The sequence below is a fragment of the Artibeus jamaicensis genome, unplaced genomic scaffold, assembly GCF_021234435.1.
Source record: "Artibeus jamaicensis isolate MK-2021 breed Jamaican fruit bat unplaced genomic scaffold, CSHL_Jam_final contig_558, whole genome shotgun sequence".
NCBI lineage: Eukaryota > Metazoa > Chordata > Mammalia > Chiroptera > Phyllostomidae > Artibeus > Artibeus jamaicensis.
The window spans coordinates 3,281,748-3,302,739 of NW_026521886.1; the positions used below are offsets into that span (position 1 = coordinate 3,281,748).

The 20,992-nt window shown below is 40.7% G+C and overlaps 1 protein-coding gene and 1 non-coding gene across 3 annotated transcripts in view; one reads left to right on the forward strand and one right to left on the reverse strand.

Annotated features, from left to right (window-relative positions):
* Positions 1-17,851, forward strand: part of RPN1 (ribophorin I) — a 46,075-nt gene extending 28,224 nt beyond the window's left edge. The window contains exons 4-10 of one of the 2 annotated variants that reach the window (XM_037131660.2): positions 1,715-1,924; positions 4,781-4,973; positions 11,013-11,112; positions 12,413-12,551; positions 12,795-12,914; positions 15,593-15,838; positions 17,425-17,849. In XM_037131660.2, coding sequence (XP_036987555.2) covers positions 1,715-1,924; positions 4,781-4,973; positions 11,013-11,112; positions 12,413-12,551; positions 12,795-12,914; positions 15,593-15,838; positions 17,425-17,607 — 1,191 coding nt within the window. In that variant the 3' untranslated portion in view covers positions 17,608-17,849. Of the gene's footprint in view, positions 1-1,714; positions 1,925-4,780; positions 4,974-11,012; positions 11,113-12,412; positions 12,552-12,794; positions 12,915-15,592; positions 15,839-17,424 lie in introns of both variants that reach the window. The other variant, XM_053670286.1, reaches the window with a different exon arrangement.
* Positions 2,559-2,665, reverse strand: LOC119039039 (U6 spliceosomal RNA). The gene has a single exon (XR_005080531.2). It is a non-coding gene; the product is annotated as a U6 spliceosomal RNA (small nuclear RNA).
* Positions 17,852-20,992: the final 3,141 nt, after the last annotated feature.

Below are 20,992 nucleotides of genomic sequence, written 5' to 3' on the forward strand. Positions count from 1 at the left end.
GAAATGTTAAAGGGACTTATTTAAGAAAAAGAAGATAAAAAATATAAACAGTGAAAGGACAGCAAACTCATAATTATTAACAACCGTACCTAAAACAAAATAAAAGCAAACTAAGCAAACGACTAGAACAGGAACAGAACCACAGAAATGGAGATCACATGGAGGGTTAGCAAAGGGGAGTGGGAGGAGGAGAAGGAGGAGAAGATACAGAGAATAAATAGCTTAGACGTTAGATAGAAAATAGACGGGGTGGGGGCAAGAATAGTATGGAAAATGTAGAAGCTAAAGAACTTGTGACACATGGATGTGAACTAAAGAGGGGGAATGTGGAGGGAGGGGGTGTGTAGGGTGGAGGGGAAATGAGACAACTGTAATGGCATAATCAATAAAATATGTTTTTTAAAAAGGTAAAAACAATGGGGAGGGGGAGAATGGGGGGAGGTACAGGAAATAAGAAGCATAAATGGTAGGCATAGGAGTAGTATAGGAAATAAAGAAGCTAAAGAACTTATATGTACAACCCATGGACATGAACTGGTGGGGGGATGTTGAAAGGTGGTGGGGTGCAGGTTGGAGGGGGAATAAAGGAGAGAAAAGAATTGGGACAACTGTAATAGCATAATCAGTAAAATATACTTAAAAAGTGGCAAAAATAAAATGAAAACATCTCTGGCTGACATGGTTCAGTAGATTGAGTGCTGGCCTGTGAACTAAAGATCACTGGTTTGATTCCCAGTCAAGGCACATACCTGTATTTTGGGCCAGATCCCCAGTAGGGAGCACTTGAGAGGCAACCACACATTGATGTTTCCCCCACCCCTCTTTCTCCCTCCCTTGCCCTGTCTCTAAAAATAAAAAAATAAAATTTTGTAAGAAATGTGTTACATACATGCAATGGAATATTATTTGGCCATAAGAATGAATGAAATCTTACCATGTGCAACAAAATGTCATGGATAGACCTAGATGGTATCATGCTGAGTGAAATAAGTCAGAGAAACACAGATATCATGTGATTTTATTGATACGTAAAATCTAAAATGCAAAATAAATGAATAATCAAAACAAACTCAGATGCAGAGAACAAACTGTCAGTTGCCAGGTAGGAGGTAGTTTGGAGGGCTGGGTAAAAGGCGGAAGAGAGTAAGTACAAATTGGCAGTTACAAAATAGTCACTGGGATGTAAAGAACAGCATAGGGAATATAGTCAATAATTTTGGCATAACTTTATTCTGCTAGATGGGTACTAGATTTATCATTGGGAGCTCTTCATATGTTATTTAAGTGTCTTATCACACTATGCTGTACACTTGAAACTAATATAATACTGAGTGTCAACTGTAATTGAAAAATGAAAAAAATTAAAAGTATAAGGAGAAAGTAGAAGTAATCAGAAGTAATTTTGTTTTCTATCTGTTGAGATTCTTCTGTATTGCATTTCAGAATCTTTTTTCTGTAACATAGTTTCTGTAAGATAAGTAGAGTGGAAGTTTTTGTTTTTAAAACGATATGTTGGAACCTAAAGAATTTTGTATATCCTATTTTTCTAATAAATAACATGAATATTTATATCCATATAGTATTAAAAATTCATAGTAAATATCATTTTTAAATGTTGCATACATTAGATATATTATAATTGAGCCATTCTACTGCTGATGTATAATCTCCAACTTGATTTGAACTTTGAACTATTTGTTTCCTTCCTCTGCAGGATACTTTTAAAGTACACTATGAGAACAACAGCCCTTTCCTTACTATCACCAGCATGACCCGAGTCATCGAGGTCTCTCACTGGGGTAATATTGCTGTAGAAGAAAACGTGGACTTGAAGCACACAGGGGCTGTGCTTAAGGGGCCTTTTTCACGCTATGATTATCAGAGACAGCCAGATAGTGGTATATCCTCCATTCGTTCTTTTAAGGTATGGAGTGTTCAACTTGGACATTGGGAGAAACTATGACTTTATCACATCTGCCCTTTTGTTTGCTTTTTGAAAGTAGCTAAATATGGACAGTTTAAAATTGATTCTGTTCAAGTGATTGAGTGACAGAGTTAGAACCAAGAGAAAGACTCTCCGAAGAAATGCTCCCATTCATATAAGTAGGCAATGTTTTGTAAAGAAAATGTAAATAATAGGGAAAGGAAAAACAGGATACCACCCCCAATACACTAGTATTGCTGATAATTTAATACTTGTTATACTGTTGATTGTATTTTATATACAGTTTATATTTGTGTGTTGTAAGTGAAATCTTATAAGTATTTTCATGTACTTAACATATTATAGAAGGGCTTATGGTATGAAAAAGATATTACATTTTCTCCCCTTGGTTATCAAAATATGCTTACAAGTTTGGAGGATACAATAAAGAATATCAGGTGGAGAAAACTCTTTTTTTCCTTTTTAATATTTTTTTTGTTAACTTTTTATTTTATTTTTTTATTGATTATGCCATTACAGTTGTTCTATTCCCCCCTTCATTCCCCTCCACCCTACCCCCCCGTCCCCACCATTACCCCCCCTTTAGTTTATGACCATGTGTCTGAAGTTCTGTAAAAATATGGAACGCTTCATGAATTTGCGTGTCATCCTTGCTCAGGGGCCATGCTAATCTTCTCTGTATCATTCTAATTTTAGTATATGTGCTGCCGAAGCGAGCACAGAAAACTCTTCTGTAACTCTCACTATTACCTGGTTATTTGATATAATTTATCTTTAGTTTTCCTCTGTAAAATAACTTTCAGATTGTTTTTACCTTTGTTATATCTTTGGTATTCACCGAGGTATTTATGATTCTCTTTATTATTTACTTGTAGAAGAATTTGGATATTTCTTAACCTTTTTAAGAAGTAGATCTAACTAGAGAATCTAGCTAGACATTTTGAAACCCTTGGAGAAAAGTTAGACGTTTTAGGTTGTTTACACTTTTGGGACTATTCTAATTGAATAATACTATGATGAAGATCTTGGTGCAGAAAATCTTTTCTGTATTTAAGATTTTTTTCCTTTGAAAGATGGAGGCATAGGTGGATATGCCGTGCCTTCTCACACAACCAAGTTTAGAGACAACTAAATATTAGCAACAGAAAACACAGCCAGAACACAGAAAATTGAACTTTTTGGAAGTCTGTTAACAACAAATTCTTCAGCCTGACTGGTAAGGGGCGAAACCAGCAGCTGGTGGAGTGGGGTTGCACAGGAGGACTCGGTCAGACGAACTCAGGCGCGGAATCCAGGCACGCGGAATCCAGGTGCAGGGTTGGACCTAGTGAGCGATCTCGGGGGGAACCAGCGAAGGAGCAGGGCTGTGGGTTGACTGTGGTCGCGCATTGGTGCGCGGATAGACAAGCGAGGGAGTGGGCGATTGGACCAGAACCCAGCGGGTCCCCACAGCAAGCGGCAGGGAGGGCACCGCCATTTCCCTGCTCTGACCCTGCCTCCACATACAGCGTCACAACCCAGCGACCTGGGAGTCCAAGGCGCTCCTCACACTTAAAGGGCGCAAACAGACCAAAAATGGCTCAAGAAGATCTCAAAGCCCCAGAGCCTATAAATCTAAGCAATGAAGAAATAGCAAAACTCTCAGACGCACAGTTTAAAACATTGGTGATCAGGATCTTCACAGAACTGGTTGATTATAGCCACAAATTAGACAAATATATGAAGGCAAAACTAATTGAAATGAATGGAATTGCACAGGACACCAATAGCAATGCAAAGGAAACTGGGACTCAAATCAATGGAGTGGACCAGAAGAAAGCAAATAATGGCCAAACAGAAAAGAGTCAAGAAGCAAGAATTCAAAGAAATGAGGAGAGTCTTAGGAACCTCCAGGACATCTTTAAATGCTCCAACATCCGAATTATACCAGAAGGGGAAAAGGAACAGCCACCAGTGGAAAACTTATTTGAACAAATAATAAAGGAGAATTTCCCCAATCTGGCAAAGGAAATAGACTTCCAGGAAATCCAGGAAGCTCAGAGAGTACCAAAGAAGTTGGACCCAAGAAGGAGCACACCAAGGCACATCATCATTACATTAGCCAAGATTAAAATGAAGGAGAGAATCCTAGAAGCAGCAAGAGCTAAGGGGACAGTCACCTACAAAGGAGTCCCCATCAGACTGTCAGCAGATTTCCCAAAAGAGACCTTACAGGCAAGAAGGGGCTGGAAAGAGGTATTCCAAGTCATGAAATCCAAAGACCTACAACCAAGATTGCTCTATCCAGCAAAACTTTCATTTAGAATGGAAGGACAGATAAAGTGCTTCTCAGATAAGATCAAATTCAAGGAGTTCATCATCACCAAGCCCTTATTATATGAAATGTTAAAGATACTTATCTAAGAAAAAGAAGTTAAAGAAACATGAACAGTGAAAGGACAACAAACTCACAGTTATTAACAACCACACCTAAAACAAAAGCAAACTAAAAGGACAGCTAGATCAGGAGTGGAAACATAGAAATGAAGATCTCAAGCAGGGTTAGCAACAGGGGAGTGGGAGGAGGAGAAGGGGGGAGAAGGTACAGAAAATAAGTAGCATAGACAGTAGATAGAAAATAGATGGGGGGGGCAAGAATAGCATGGGAAATATAGAATCTAAAGAACTTGAGACACACGGACATAAACTAAAGGGGGGGTAATGGTGGGGACGGGGGGTAGGGTGGAGGGGAATGAAGGGGGGAATAGAACAACTGTAACAGCATAATCAATAAAAAATTTAAAAAAAAAGATTTTTTCCTTTGCAAAAGGTTTGTGTTCACTCTTTATATTATAGACCATCCTCCCTGCTGCTGCCCAGGATGTTTATTACCGGGATGAGATTGGCAATGTTTCTACCAGCCACCTCCTTATTTTGGATGACTCTGTAGAGATGGAAATCCGGCCTCGTTTTCCTCTTTTTGGAGGGTGGAAGACCCATTACATTGTTGGCTACAACCTCCCAAGCTATGAGTACCTGTATAATTTGGGTAAGTCTTTTTTTAATTTCTAAAAATATATTTATTAATTTTAGAGAGAGAGGAAGTTGGGGAGAGAGAGTGGGAGAGAGAAACATCAATTGGTTGCCTCCCATGTATGCCTCTACCAGGGATTGAACCTGCAACTTTAGTATGTGCTTTGACCAGGAATTGAACCCTCAGCTTTTTGATGTATGAGACAACACTCCAACCAACTGAGCCATGCCAGGCAGGGTGGTCTTTTGTTTTTTTTTAAATTGGTTTATTGGGGTATACACTAGTTAATAAAATTATACAGGTTTCTGGTACAATTTGGGTCATTCTTATTAGTAAGGGTGTGGAAAAGGGAGATACCATTTTTTAAATTTGTTTGTTTATTTATTTATTTTGACAATTCTCAGTCCTATATGGGGAGTGAGAATATTCTCTTATCATTCTTAAAAAGGCTAGGATATCAGGAACAGCTTTCGTTGGTGGGTACAAATTACTGTTATAAAAGTAATCCATGCATAAGGTAATCAATTCAAACCGAAGTTCCTTATCTCCAATTCAATTATAACTGGAGAGAACTGCTTAAATTCCCTTATCTTGACATATTTAAAAAATAAAACTTTAACCCTGGCTGGTGTGGTTCAGTGGATTGAGTGCAGGTCTATGAACTGAAAGGTCACTGGTTTGATTCCCAGCCTGGGTACCTGCTTAGGTTGCAGGCCAGGTCCCCAGTGCGGGGTGTGCGAGAGGCAACCAGCAACCAATCAATGTGTCTCTCACACACTGATGTTTCTCTCCTCCTCTTTTTCCCTCTCTTCCCCTCTCTAAAAGTAAATAAATAAAATATTTAATAAAATAAGGAGAATAAAAAACACTTTTATACAGGCACCCAGAACTGATGATTATAAATGTATCAATATTTTCTTTGTCTTTTTAAAAAAAATCTTTTTAATGCAAAATAAAATATAGAAACATCACATAAAGCAAATGTATAGGTCAGTAAATTATTGTAAGAGGAGTGCCGTAACACTCTCAGTTCAACAAATTGAAATTTGCCAGTCCCTCAAAAGGTCCTCCATGTACCTCTTCTTTCCTCACAATAGTAATCATCTTCCGGACTTTTAGTAACCACTTTCTTGAACTTTTTCATAGTTTTATCACCCAAGAGTACATATTGAGATACTCTAGTTTCACTCTTTTCAAAAAATTTGATTGTCTTATCGGTCTCTACTAATCCAGTTTCCTATTCCACCTGTTTTTCTTAAAATTTATTTGTTGAAGAACTTGAGCACACTTGTGTAACCTGCAATCTGGATTTTGCTAACTGCTTACTCAGTGCAATTCAGCATATTTCTTTTTTTTAAATTAATTTTTTTATTGATTTGGGAGGGGAAAGAGAGACAGACAGACAGAGACAGAAACGGAAACATTCTCTTATCTATTCATTCATTGGTTGCTTCTTATATGTGCCCTGAACAAGCATTGGACCTGCAACCTTGGCATCTCAGAATGAATTGGGTAGGTCTAACCAGCTGAACCACCCAATTCATATTTCTGTCTTCCGTATATTTTACAAATTGACAGCTGTCTCTGGAGGCTTGATCAGACTAGATTTGATCCTTTTAGCAAGACTCAGGTGATGATGTGTTCTTTCTTTGAAAGGCATGCAGGAGTAGTATCTAGTATATCCTTCTGTGATGCTCAGTGTCTAGATCCTGCTACTTTACAGGGGTCTGCAAATTGTTTTATTTCTAGCATTTCTTTTCCATTTATTAGGTAGAATTTATAAGGAAACACCTTCTCTTATCTACTCTTAGGTTTTCTAGTGTTGCAGTTCATATAGGAAAGGATAAATACTTGATTTTTTCTCTTTTATGTACTAGATGACCAATTAAGTTTAAAAAAAATTATATACTTACAGATTTAAACATTTTATGGGTTTCATTCCTTTGCAGTGATTATCCTCATTGGTACTCAGATTCTCCTATCTTTATTCACTAAATACCTTTTCAGATTGAGTTCCCGAATTGTTTTGAATGACATTAGTAAGTCTGTTAGCTTGCTTGCTGTCTTATGAAAAGACATTTCTTGCTCAATTTGTATATTTTCTGTCCAGACCTGAAATCAGCCATTTCTCTTCAATGCTCTAGTTTCTTCTAGTGAAAAAAAGGGTCTCTGAAGACCAAACTTTGAGAATTGGGAATACTTATTGCTCTTAGGTTGTTTAATTTCTAGGTCTTTTCAGTTAATAGAGCTAGGTATGTATTATCACTATATATTAAAAATTTGTGAATTCATGCAGTTACTTATAGTATGGCTGTATGGTATATGGGAACATGGACCCCTTTCCAAGCTCCCCCTCCAACCTGTGGAAATGTAGTGAAGGCCATTTGTAAGTGGATTGTAAGACCTTGGGAATCTGGCCAGTTCCTCGGTTAAGGGAGAAACTGCTTCTGAATGTGAGCCCATATTGTAAACAACTGCAGAGAAACAGCCTGCATTTTGATTTCACATGGTCACTCTACATACCCTCTTTGTTTTGTTTTCTTTACTCTATATAACTGTGTACTGGGAAAATTTGGGTTGTGGTAATTTCACTGGCTAGCCACTCCCAGTGTGGTCTCTCTGTAAGCCAGGTCAAACTTGATGGAAAACTTCGCTGGCCAGCTGCCACTGGTGCACACGTAAGTCCTAATGAACAAATGCATGTCTTTCACAGCCAGTCCTCTGGGTTATTTCTTTGGATTCAGTAAGCAATACACTGCGGTGTTCTCTGACTTCAGCTCTTTGCATAACAATGACCTATAGAGATTTTGCTTTTATATATTATCTATATCTAATTCCATGTTGAGAATCCTGTTTGTGAAGGACACTGGTTGATAGAATATTTTATAGTCATTTGTTTTAGCCCACATTTAATACACAGCAGTCAATAAAAGTAGTCATGCTATCTCTTCCAATACGATTACTGAAAACAGTTAATTTTTTTTGCATATCCTTTTCTTTCTCCATAGAACCCCATTTTTTTGGTGTGCTGTGTATATATACTACATATACAGCAGGAAAAAATAGCCATTACATAGTATACTTTCTCCTTTTTTAACTTGAATCTTAGTTCTACAGATAACTACATTTAATACTCATCACCAGTTTTTATGTTGACTGATACCTTTAGTCATTTTGATGATCTGGAGCTCATCCTCTAGTGGATACCACAGGAGGGGCTTAATGAGTTCTTATAGGTTGATAACAGGTTGTGCCTTTTGTGCTTTTCTTCAATATAAAATCCTTGGCTTTCATTTCTTTCCTTGAATATCTCAAATATACTACTTCATTTTTTTTGGCATAAAGTATTTCTATAAAGATCTGGTAAAAATTTGATTTTTTTCCTCTTACAAGTCATGTGCTCTTTTTATCTAGTTGCTGAAAATTTTTTTCTTCTTCAAAGTATACTTTTGCCCTGGTTGGTGTAGCTCAGTGGATTGAGTGCGGGCTGCGAACCAAAATGTCACTGGTTCGATTCCCAGTCGGGGCACATGCCTGGGTTGCAGGCCAAGTCCTCACTTGGGGGCACACGAGAGGCAACCACACATTGATGTTTTTCTGTGGGGGTGACTTTGCGCTCAGTCCCCCCATCTGCCATGGATGAAAGTAAACACTACCAAGACATGATCTGCTTGGGGAAGAGAGGTGGCCAGTTTCTCAGAGGAAAAAGGCCTTGAGCTCCTTCCTCCAGGGGCTTTTATTGGGTTGTAATACACAGGAATACAGGGTGGCAAGGATCAAACAGTAGATAACATTTCAAAGAAATCTGAGGGCTTAGTCTGAGTCAGAGTCTGTCAGGAAGGGAATTTGAAGAACTTTTAGGGTTTCCTGCTTGGACCCTTAACATGGATGAAAACACTCTCAGCAGAGCAGGTTTCACAGGATTTTTAGGAATTCTTTGTTATGCCAGATCCCTCCCACCCCGCCGGATGATCCACTCTAGCAAGGCAAGGACCTGCACCCCTCCCCATCAGGTTTTTAGGCTTAAGTGGATTAGAGCCAGGAAGCGCTTCTCCCAGAGGACAGGGGAACTTGGGCTATTTCACATAGACAGAGGTCAAGGGTCCATTGCTCGCTCTTTGTTGCAGCCCCCCAAGTCCTTCCATGATGGCCTCCCAAGTGATCAAGTCTGGCTTAGGTCGCCCCTCTCACTGTGAGGGGTCTTACCTGCCATTGACTTCTGACCATGCTTTGGGGGCAGGGAGAGGAAACCAAGGCAGCGTTTGCTACCAGAGACAAGCTTTGTCTCCTGTGGCTCGAATTTTGGAGGTCACTCAGTCATCCTTAGCCATGGGGGGGGTAGTTACAATTCCTGAAACCAGGTAGAGGGGCTCCCAGCATTTCTCTTCTTCCCTCCCTCTCCCTCTCAATATAAATAAAAATAAAATCTTTAAGAAAAAGAGTTTTAAAGTATAATACTTTTACTAGAACATCGCAGTGGTTGCTATTTATAGTCTTTCAACTTAGAATATCAAACTTTTTTGAAAGTTTTCTACAGTTGGGGACTCCTAATATATCAATGTTGAACCTTTGTCTTCAGTATTTGGCACTTTCTCTGGAATCTTCATTTTAAGTTTTTCTGTTTTTCACCTTTTTATCATAAGACTATCTGTTTATTCATTCACATTCCTTCTAGTTTAGCTTTCATTTCTTAGCAGAGTGAAATAATCACTGATCTTTTTCATATGCTATTAAGAGACACAGTGTAAACTTCAACTGATTAAAATGTTACTTAAGATGCTTTATTAAAAAAAGACTATATTTCTAATTTTTTTCTTGTGTTCTGTCACTTTTCTGAATTTCTATAAATCTGGTTTATATTGCTCTTCATGACTTGTGTCATTTTCATAATGCCTTTAGCTTGTCTTGAAATAGTAAGAACAGTTTTGGTTGGTTTTGTGGGCATGTCTTCTGGCGTGCTTTTATTTTCTCTGGGGATGTTATTTTTTTGTAACTTAAAATTATTTTTAATTGTTGTTGTCATTGTAGGTTTTTAAATATAACTTAATCTAAAAAGGAGAGTTTTATACTTTTCTGTTACTCATTTTTCTTTTTAAAAAGGTTTTACTTATTTATTTTTAGAGAAAGGGGAAGGGAAGGAGAAAGAGAGGAAGAGAAACATCAGTGTGTGGTTGCCTCTTGAGCACTCCCCACCAGATACTTGGCCTGTAACCCAGGCAGGTGCCCTGACTGGGAATTGAACCAGCGACCCTTTGTTTCACAGTGTGGCTGGCATTCAGTCCAGTAATCCACACCAGCTAGGGCCTGTTGCTCATTTTTAATGTGAACTTTTAGGAGGAATAATTTTAACTGCCCAATTTTCTGTTTTAGTGTAGTATTAAAAATATGTTGGCTTACTTTCTGAGCTTTTTCTGGCTTTATTTTCCCATATCTCTCTTGTCCCTATTATGCTTGATTTTAGTTCTACTCCAGCAGTTGTTTTCTTAGTATATGATACCGTCCTGGAAGGGGAGTTCAGATAGGCTTTTAAAAGTTCTCTGGACTAGACTGCTCTAATGGGGGCACATTTTGTGGGCACATTTTACTCACCCACCGTGCAGGGTATAGGAGTCCTGGGTTTTAGTGAACACTATTGTCTGTCAGGGGCTCTTCTGTTCTCAGGTCTGTGGTTGCCCTGTTGTCTCCCTTTGCTTTTTTATTCACAGATACTAATAATGTGTAGATCTTGTGGCTTTTGGTATTTTGTGGACCACACCCTCATATTTTGAGGTTCGTGGAGCTTCCTTGTTACCTAGTTTTGTTGTGAGCATGGTCCATTGGTTTCTTATTTTGTTATCTAGTTGCTCCAACTTTATGTGGAAATCGGGGAAGACCCAGAATCTATGCTGCCATCACCACCTCTGTCTTCCATAGTCTCCTAGCCTATTAACATTAGGTTGCATCTTTACTCCTCTCTGTGTAAGATAAGAGTGTTCATATCCAGTACTTTCCTCTAGCTCCTGTCTCATTTTCTCAGTTTTTCACATCATTGCATGTGTTTGCTTAATCCTCCAGGTGACCAATATGCACTGAAGATGAGGTTCGTGGACCATGTGTTTGATGAGCAAGTGGTAGATTCTTTGACTGTAAAGATCATCTTGCCTGAAGGAGCTAGGTGAGTGTGACTGTTCCTTTCCTCTATTCCCCAATTCTCTGGTCATGCCCTGGGTACCTCAAGGGAAATCCGTGTTCAAGGGGCACAGGGTAAGTGCTCAGGCCATAGCTGTGACTGTGAAGCCTGTGGGGACCTTCCGACAGGAGTTTAAATAGAAAAGTTAGATTCAAGTGAGTGAACAAGATTTATTTATGAAATATTTCTGAAACACAGTACCTTTGTGTGACAGGAGCAGTATACAAAGTCACCTTAGCAGGCCAGAGTGATGGCCTGAATCTGATGGGATGATTTGCAATGGGGAATAATTCAGAGTCAGTATAGTCAGGTAGCCCTTATGTTAATAGAATGAAGAAGAGTAATAGAGCAGTGGCTTCATTTTATCCTGGGTTCCTTAGACTAGATTTAGAAAGGTGGGTGGAGGGTGGAATCTCAGATGGTGTATTCAAGTTCTGTGGTTATAAGCAATAGGAGCTGTCTTTGGCCAATTTAAGCAGAGAGGAATGAGTTTGGAAAAGTAAGGGATATCATTGAGTGACAGCATAGATTGAGGAACTAGGCTTTGGAAAGCCAGAGCCAGACCATCTTCAGGACCCCAGGTGGCTAAAAGTGATGGACACCCACAGGGGCACCTGCCCTTGGTGTGAGTGACAAGCGCTTTTTTTTTTGTAGGCTTCGTGTTGTTTTGCTCTTGATTCACATTACAGGGAAACCTTTACTTGGCCTCTGTTAGGTTACTTGTTTACTCTGGTTATCAAAAGGAGAGTAACCTTGATTCTTCTATGGAAGACATTTATTGGGGAATGGGTAGCTCCTCCAAATAAAACTAGAGTGCTGTTGACTAGGAGAAGGTAGAATGAGTCTGTGCAGACAAAAGCAGGATATGTCCGTTATACCCTATAACAAGTTTTCAGTCATCTGAGAAGACAACATTTGGAGTAACTTTTCATGGATCTCTTCAAGTCTCTGAGAGGCTCTTGTTAGGTAAAATGCACAAAGTTCTATGAGCTGTGTGACTCCAGGGGGTAGGCCAGTATTGATGAGCCCTTGTGCTTTCAAGGTACAGGGAGACTGGCAGTCGTTGCCTCCCTCAGCTGAAGAATGGTCTCAAACTCAGGGTTTTCCAACAGTGGGTTAGCTGTTTCAAGTGGCCAGGGGTTCCCTGGTGCTAGAAGGAGAGCAGAGTGGAATATGAACTTAGTGATCCTGAAAGGCCCCTTGAGACTTGGAATTTTCCAACCCCAAATAAACCTTGGTCAGTGTAATTTGTCTGAGGCTGTATTTTATTCCCAAATGACTCTAGGAACATCCAAGTTGACAGTCCCTATGAAATCAGCCGTGCCCCAGATGAGCTGCACTACACCTACTTGGACACATTTGGCCGCCCTGTGATTGTTGCCTACAAAATAAATATGGTAGAACAGCACATTCAGGACGTTGTGGTATGTGGCTCCATTGTTCTGCCTTCTACACCTCCCTTCCCAGACAATAGGTGCTGGAGACCAGACTTACCCATCTTTCCCTCCTTGGGCTGGGGTGGTTTGAACATAGCATCCTCTAGGGTTAGGGCTGGGTAGGTGGGGTGGGACAGCCCGGATAATTGTTGGCTTGGTAAAACTCTTGGTCCCCAGGTTTCTGAGAATCTGTAGGCCTGTCAAAGTCCAACTTCTCGGTTCTCGCCCCAGGTGCACTACACGTTCAACAAAGTGCTCATGCTGCAGGAGCCACTGCTGGTAGTGGCTGCTTTCTACATCTTATTCTTCACAGTCATCATCTATGTCAGGCTGGACTTTTCTATCACAAAGGTATGCTTGTGGCTTTCTTCCTTTTCTTGTCACAGTCATTTTGCACCCTCAGTAATATGTTTCATTCACAAGCCTTACTGAGTGTTGGTCATCCTAAGCCTAAGACAGAATGCTGTGGCCCAGAAGACTCTCCTGAGGCTTCTGCTAATTCTTTATGTAAAGATACCTTGTTGCTCTGGTCATGGAGCATGCACAGGTTGCTAATGGTGGTGAGTACTATGGGAACAGGGCAGCAGGCATAGTGTATACTGTTGGTGGTGGGGCCTGTGGGCCTGAAAAAGCTATCCTGAGGAGTAATAGGCAGAAAAGGTAGGGAAGGGCACTCAGCAAGAGGGGCACAGTTTGTGGGATAGCAGGAAGGGCTTCATGGGGGCCTGTGGTTAGTAGTATGCATGTGAACAAAGATGTTGATTTAGCTGGCTTCATAGACCAGCAAAGCTGCCCAAGGGTTAAGGTGGTACAGCTGGGATGGCTGCTGGCAAACCTTGTCATGCAGAAGGGGCTGAATCTGAGTTTTATTATGAAATAGCCCTATTTTTTAAGCTATAAAAATTGCTTTTGTTTTACTAATTTTTTTTAAAGAATTTATAAAATTTATTTACTTATTTATCTTTTAGAAGGGAAGGGAAGGAGAGAGGGAGAGAAGTATCAATGTATGGTTGCTTCTTGTGTGTCCCCTGCTGGGAACTGACCCCTACTGGGAACTGGCCCCTACTGGGAACTGGCCTGCAACCCAGGCATGTGCCCTGACTGGGAATCGAACCGCGATCTTTTGGTTTGCAGGCCCATGCTCAATCCACTGAGCTACACCAGCCAGGGCTGTTTTACTGATTTTTTAAAAAATGCCTTATTTATATAAATTTTGCAAGAAAGATAAAAATAACTCTTGTATGCTTGTCACCTAGATGTATCAGTTAATATTCAGCCTGTCTCTATACCTCATTTTCATTTGAGAAGTTTGCAGATATTTGTGCTCCTTTGTCCTTGAATACTTAAGCATATATGCAGCCTGTTTAGTTATCATAGTTCCTTAGCCTTTATCTTTAATGACTTTCATGTATTTGAAGTTTAGAGACAGGTTTTGTAGACTGCCCTTTAGTTTACATTTATCTTATTCTTCCTGATTAAATTCAGATTATGTATTTTTGGCAAGAATACTATAAAGCAATGCTCTATTTGCCTGCTGTCTGCCTGGTTTCTTCACTGTAAAGTTATTTTTTTCTTTATAACTAATAATTTGTTTGAGGCTAGATAAACATATTCATATACATTCACCCGTTGTAGCATTTATTATTGGTTCTTTTCTGAATATGTTTTTTAGAATAGTGGTAAAAAATATGATACCTTTTACATTATTAGTTGATATTCTGTAAAGAAAGGATTTTCTTATTGGTTGATTTGTTGGTTGATTTTTTGGGGGGGCGGGGTTCAGGGGTTTTTACAATGTCCAGGGATTATTATACACTGGTACTATTTATCCTCACATGAGGACATATTTTTTCACTACTTTCAGATAGAGAGGAAGGGAGAGAGAGAAGCTTCGATGTGAGAGAGAAGCATCAATTGGTTACCTCCTGTATGCACCTGGACCGGGAATCATATGTGCCCGGACTGGGGATCAAACCCGCAACCTAGGTATGTGCCCTGACCAGGAATTGAACCCGCAACTTTTCAGTTACGGGGTGACGCTCCAACCAACTGAGCCACATTGGCCAGGGCCACTGGTACTATTTATTTGATGCTCTAATTGTCCTAGAGTTGATAGTCTTTTTAACATCTTCATTTTTTTTTTGAGCACTTCTTTATTGTTGGCACAGTAACATGTTTCAGGCATATCTTGTACTTTCTTCAAGGAGCCCTGCTTCTTTTTACTGCAGAATGGTACCTTGAGACCATGATCTGTGAGCTAGGTGTGATCTTTGCTTTTGGACTATAACTGCTTTTAAGCCTTTTCAAAAGACAGAGCTAGGAGATGAATATATATGCTATTTAAAATATGAATTAACACTGATGTCTTTAGTAGAAGTCTATAGGCCTCACCTAATGGGCTTTGATTGGTAAGATAAGGAATTTGGGTTTCTCCTTTAGGCCCTGGGAAACCCTTGAAATTTTAAGGAGCGAGACAATGAACATCCAGAAGCCTTCTCTGACCTGAGCTGAGATTTCTCTTTCCTGAGTACTCTGTGCCTTCCATGGTGCAGTCTGGCATTAGTACCCTTTTCCGTATCTGTCTGCCTACCCTGCTGGACTTTGAAGTGAACATTTGTTTCATTCTCATGTCCTGGTCTTGCCCATTGCTAAACTGGTCCAGATTCAGTGTTAGTATGAGTTTGATTCTCTGATTTTTCCAAGAAGGTAGATTTTTTAAAAAATTAATTAATTTAGAGAGAGGGGAAGGGAAGGAGAAAGGAAGAGAAATATCAGTGTGAGAAACGGCTATCAGTTGCCTCTCTTATGCACTCTGACTGGAAATGTGCAACCTAGGCCATGTGCCCTGACTGGTAATTGAACCTGGTGACCTTTCCCTTGGGGGGATGAGGTCCAACCATGTGAGCCATACTGGTCAGGCCAGAAGATGGCTTTTTTTGTTTGTACAATTGGTGATGGGTGATCCTTGACAGGTGAAAATTGAAGTGGGCTCAGGTCTGGTTTCATCACACACGGTATCTCTTCTCCAGGATCCCGCTGCAGAAGCCAGGATGAAGGTTGCCTGCATCACAGAGCAGGTCTTGACCCTGGTCAATAAGAGAATAGGTCTCTACCGTCACTTTGATGAGACTGTCAATAGGTATAAGCAATCCCGGGATGTATCCACCCTCAACAGTGGCAAGAAGAGCCTGGAGATGGAACATAAGGCCTTGACCAGTGAGATAGCACTACTGCAGTCCAGGCTGAAGACAGAGGGCTCTGACCTGTGCGACAAAGTAAGTGCTAACACTGAGTCACTTGGCTTGTTGCCTGCTATACCCCAATTTAGGGGGTTGTACCCAACTGTCTAGAGCATCATACAGCTACTGTGCCTGGATCAGAAACCAGACAGCTCTTGCTCACTGCTGGCTTGTGGGGTGACATCTCACACAGTTGTAGACTTGTTGCATGGTGTCAACCTTTGTGATGAAACAAAAAGTTTTGGTATCTCGGATGTGAACTGGGTTTGGCGAAAGCTCTGCTAGCTTTCTATTCTTTTTCAATGTATACTGTCCACATGGTCAGTATTGAGAGCAGCTGCTTCCTCTCCTGGAAGCCAAACGGAACAAGGTAAGAAGAACCTAGACTTAGAAGAGTGGGTTTGAATTTAGGCTGTGATTGAGACTTTGTAATCCTAGGCAAGTTATTTCACTTTTCTAAGTCAGTTGCCTCACAGGTAAACTGGGGATGCAATTAGTACTTATCTCATAGTGGTTGTGAGTGTGAAATGAGTTCAGTGCATATAAAGTGCTAAGAACCCTGCCTGAGACACGCTGTGAGTTCTTGTGACCTGTACATGAGGATGGGAACTTCCCCTCCCCTTAGAGGTGTCCCTCAGAGTTCTCAACTTCCATCTTTATATGCCACACCCCAGCACTCCCTCTCTTTACGCTGCACTCTTTTCTTCATAGCACCTATCATGTTCTGAAACTGTTTATTCATGTGCTTAAGTATATATAATGTGTCTTCTTTTTTTTAAAGAACTAGTATCCAGCAATATATATATATATATATATATATATATATATATTTTTTTTTTTTTAAAGATTTTATTTATTTATCTTTAGGGGGGAATGGAAGGAGATAGGGAGAGAAATATCAATGTATGATTGCCTCTCGTGTGTCCCCCGCTGGGAACTGGCCTGTAACCCAGGCATGTGCCTTGACTGGGAATTGAACCGCGATACTCTGGTTTGCAGGCCCGCACTCAATCCACTGAGCTACACCAGCCAAGGCCTAATGTGTCAGCTTCTTGAGGGGCAGATACCTTATCTATCTTTAGTGTATTTTCCAAAAGCTAGAATTATCCCTAGCACTATGGCCCACTAAATATTTGTTGAATATAGAGTGAATGTGACTATAAAAATCTTTAGTCTGACAGTGAGTCATTGATAATATGGAAGTCATTCAGTCCTGTGGGCACACCCCTGCCATTGGTATTTTGTCTGTATGAACTCCTGCACCCAATTTGGCAAGCTGAAGGGATGAAAATGAAGGTTCCTTGAGTACCTACTGTGTGCCTGGCACCAGGTTAGGTGATTTCATATATTTTCACATTCAGTCTTCAACAATACTCTTCTACATCTAAGGCCCAGGGATGGTGAAGGGACTTGTTCATAAGGGTCAGAGCTTGAAGGAACAGGGGATGCCCACAAAGCTTGTAGGGGATAAAGCTGGAATTTGAAACCAAGCCTGTATTCCTTCACAGCCAGCCCCTCTGGCCTGGGAGTTCTAGAATCTCTAGGCATGGAAGTTGGTGGGCCCTGCTGAGTAAGGGTGAGAGGACAGCTCTCAAACCCTGCCCTGCTCTTTCCTTGGACAGGTGAGCGAAATGCAGAAACTGGATGCACAGGTCAAGGAGCTGGTGCTAAAGTCTGCAGTGGAAGCTGAGCGGCTGGTGGCTGGCAAGCTCAAGAAGGACACGTACATCGAGAACGAGAGGCTTATCTTAGGAAAACGACAGGAGCTGGTCACCAAAATCGACCACATCCTGGATGCTCTGTAGCCCCTGCCAGTTGTTTCCATGATGGGCCCAGGGTGCTGCACTTACAGATGGCAGGTGTGTGTATGGGTGTGTATTGGGGGGACTGCAAACTTTGAGGCCAGTGAATGCTGGTGTCTGTATTTTTCAAAAGTCCTTCAAGGAAGAGAAGCCAGGCCCTGCCTCAGACAACACAAGAAGCTTAGTTTTTGTCCCTAAACTGTTCCTTTAACAAAGAAACCTTAAATTCATTAAAAATAAAATATCTTTGTGTTTTCAACAAAGAAATTTTCAATGTTTGATCGTTTTTTTTTTAATTCTGAAGCCTAGTTCTTTGTTTTATGCCCTTCTACTTCCTGATGTTTGGGTATTTTGTAAGTGTGTGTATGTTTTTTTCTTTCTGATATGCTTATTGATTTTAGAGATAGGGAGAGAGAGAAACATTGATTGGTTGTCTCCTATACATTCCCCAACCTGGGATCAAACCTGCAACCTAGATATGTGCCCTGACCAGGTATCAAACCCCCAGCCTTTTACTACTGTATGGGACAGTGCTCCAACCAACTGAGCCACACCAGCCAGGGCAATATAAGTGTGTTTTCTAAAGCATGTGTGACCAAAAGAAAATAAAGCAGGGACTGGGAAACATCTGTTTTATTCTGTGAAAATCTCTCATAACTTCTTTTTTTTTTTAAGATTTTATTTATTTATCTTTAGAGGGGAAGGGAAGGAGAGAGGGAGAGAAATATCAATGTATGGTTGCCTCTCATGCGTCCCCTGCTGGGAACTGGCCTGCAACCCAGGCATGTGCCATGACTGGGAATTGAACCACAATCCGTTGGTTTGCAGGCCCGCACTCAATCCACTGAGCTATGCCAGCCAGGGCTCATAACTTATTTCTTAACTTTGAGTATAGTCCTTTTAGCAGGTGCTTTTTATCTACTAAATAATGGACTTGCTCCTTAGAGTAGGTGTGATGCAAGTATTGGTTCTATATTAGAACACTGAGGCCACAAAGGTGAAGTGGACTTCATAAAGTTACAGAACAGAGTGATAGAGTAAGTTCTCAGTTCTTGCATTTTTTGATTACCTATTTTTCATCACATGCTCTACTAGGTACTGAGGAAACTGATGAGCAAACCAGAGATGATTCTTTTGGAGGACAGATGGTCAAATGATCAAACACATTTATAATCACAAATCGTGACAAAACCTTGTGAGGAAAACGGACACAGGGTCCTCCGATGGTGTATATTAGATAATACTAGACTTAATTGACAAGGGAGCTGGGGAATGGTTCATTAAAGGAAGTGACTTTTGAGCTCTGTAAGAGTTATGTATAGATGGCAGGGGTGGTGGGGCAGAGAGTATTCCTATAGTATTTGCAGAGGCTGTGAGATAGGTTGGGGATTGACATGAAGGGGATCCAGAGAGTAAGGTAGACAGTGTATGACATCATACTGCAAAGGAAAAGTCCAGGGCAAGATAGAGCTTTATAAGTCTGTCAAGGCTTTTAGCTTTATCCTAAAATGAAGGGAAGACACTTAGCATGCCCTGAGACATGCTTAAATTTGTATTTTGTTTGAGAACTGCTAAAGGCTGTAAGGGTGTGGGAGAGAACCTTGTAATCCAGGCAAAAGATGAGGGCTTGGGCAAGGGTGATGATATACCAACATAGTTAGAGTTGACAGATTTAGGTTGGGAAATTCACAGTGCTAAATGAGAGCCATGCTTTCTCCTGCTTTCTTTTCTGGGGTATATACCTCATCTTTACCTAGTTCATTCCTGTTCATCCTTCAGGTAACAGTTTAAGGTTTCTGTCTCAGGGAAGCCTTCCAGGACCTCTCATACTCAATCAAACACTATTGTGCCCTCTTGTTCAAGCCGTAGCTCTCCACATCCTGCTGTACAGTTAGAATGTGTATTATTACTGGTCTGGCTCTGATAGTGCAGGGGTTTTGTTTAGTACTTACTCTCCCATTATCAGCTAGATGTTCAGATCAATGTATTATACATAGTAGGTGGCTTACTGAATTAATGAGCAGCTTAAACATTGGTGGGGTAGGTTGAGAGATGATTGTGCCATTCATTTAATATGGGAAGATGTGTAAGACCAGGTTTGAGGAAGATAATAATACATTCTGTTTCAAACATGGACATCTAAGTGGGAATGTCTATGGTCAGTTTGATATTCAGGCCTACAACTCAGGAGAGGCCTGGCATGGAAATGATAAATGTAGGGGTTGTTCAGTATGAAGATGTGTGTATAAATGGTGAGATGGAGGATGTGGTGGGTAAAGGTGCTTAGGAAGGTTGCTGAGTAAGAAGAGAACCGGAACTGAACATTAGGACTATAAAAGTGGCCACTTGGAGCATGCCACTGTACAGTAGTAGTGACCATGTGGTGTCATGGAAGCCAAATGGAAATGTGTTTCAAAAATGGAGAAATCAGTGAGTGCCACTGAGAGTGGAAAAGGAAGAGGAAGGAAAGGAAAGAGGAAAAGGAAAGGAATGAGAGATGCCTGTTGGTTTTAGGAGCAGGTCATTTTTTGAAGTCATTTTTCAGTGACTTAAACTGTTAGTGGAGTGGTGGGAAGGAGGATTGGACTGAGGTGAGGCTTCTTTTGAATAGTGACTGCATTTCACAGACAGGCTGTGAAAGGGATGAGTGTGGGGCAGCTATTGGAGGATGTACAGCTGAAAGTTTTAAAATGGAAGAGATTCAAGTGTGTCAAATGCTATTGGGAGGGATCCCGTGGCTGAATATAGAGAAGAGAAAATGATTGTGGACAATGTGAAATATTTGATGCAGTGGTAAGATATGGGGTCCAAAGGACAGTGGAAGGACTGGGACTTGGTTATGGAGGGAGGACACTTGTCTTCAACAGTGGGATTCAGTGGTCAGAGGGCCTCCATGGAAATCTGAATCCTGCCATCCACTGTGACGTTAGGCAGAGCTTTTGGGTATCAGTTCCCTCATTTGTAAAATGAAGCAGTGCTATATTAGCTGCTTTGTAGGATGGCTTTAAGGATGACATGATGTAATTAAGGGGAAGTGGCATGTTGCAACTGCTTGTTAAGTATTAGTGATTGTTCTATTTTGTTTCATTTATCTCTTTCCATTCCTCCAATCATAGTGTTGTTTCCGGCCATAGTGTTGAGTCTGGATCCTTGTGGTGTCCTATCTTCAGGGGTTGGAAACTGGAGGCTACACTGGACTGGTGTTCACATGGTGTTCTCATGGGCCTGTCCCCACTTACATCTGGTCTCTGGTACCCCCAGGTGGGACCAAGCATACCTTCCCCTGCTTCCCTAAAATTGCCCAACTGATTTGTCCAGCATCCTTGCAACACTGCCTCTGCTTCTCTAAGGAAGCCCAGGTATAGCTATGTGCTTTAGGGCTTGGGCC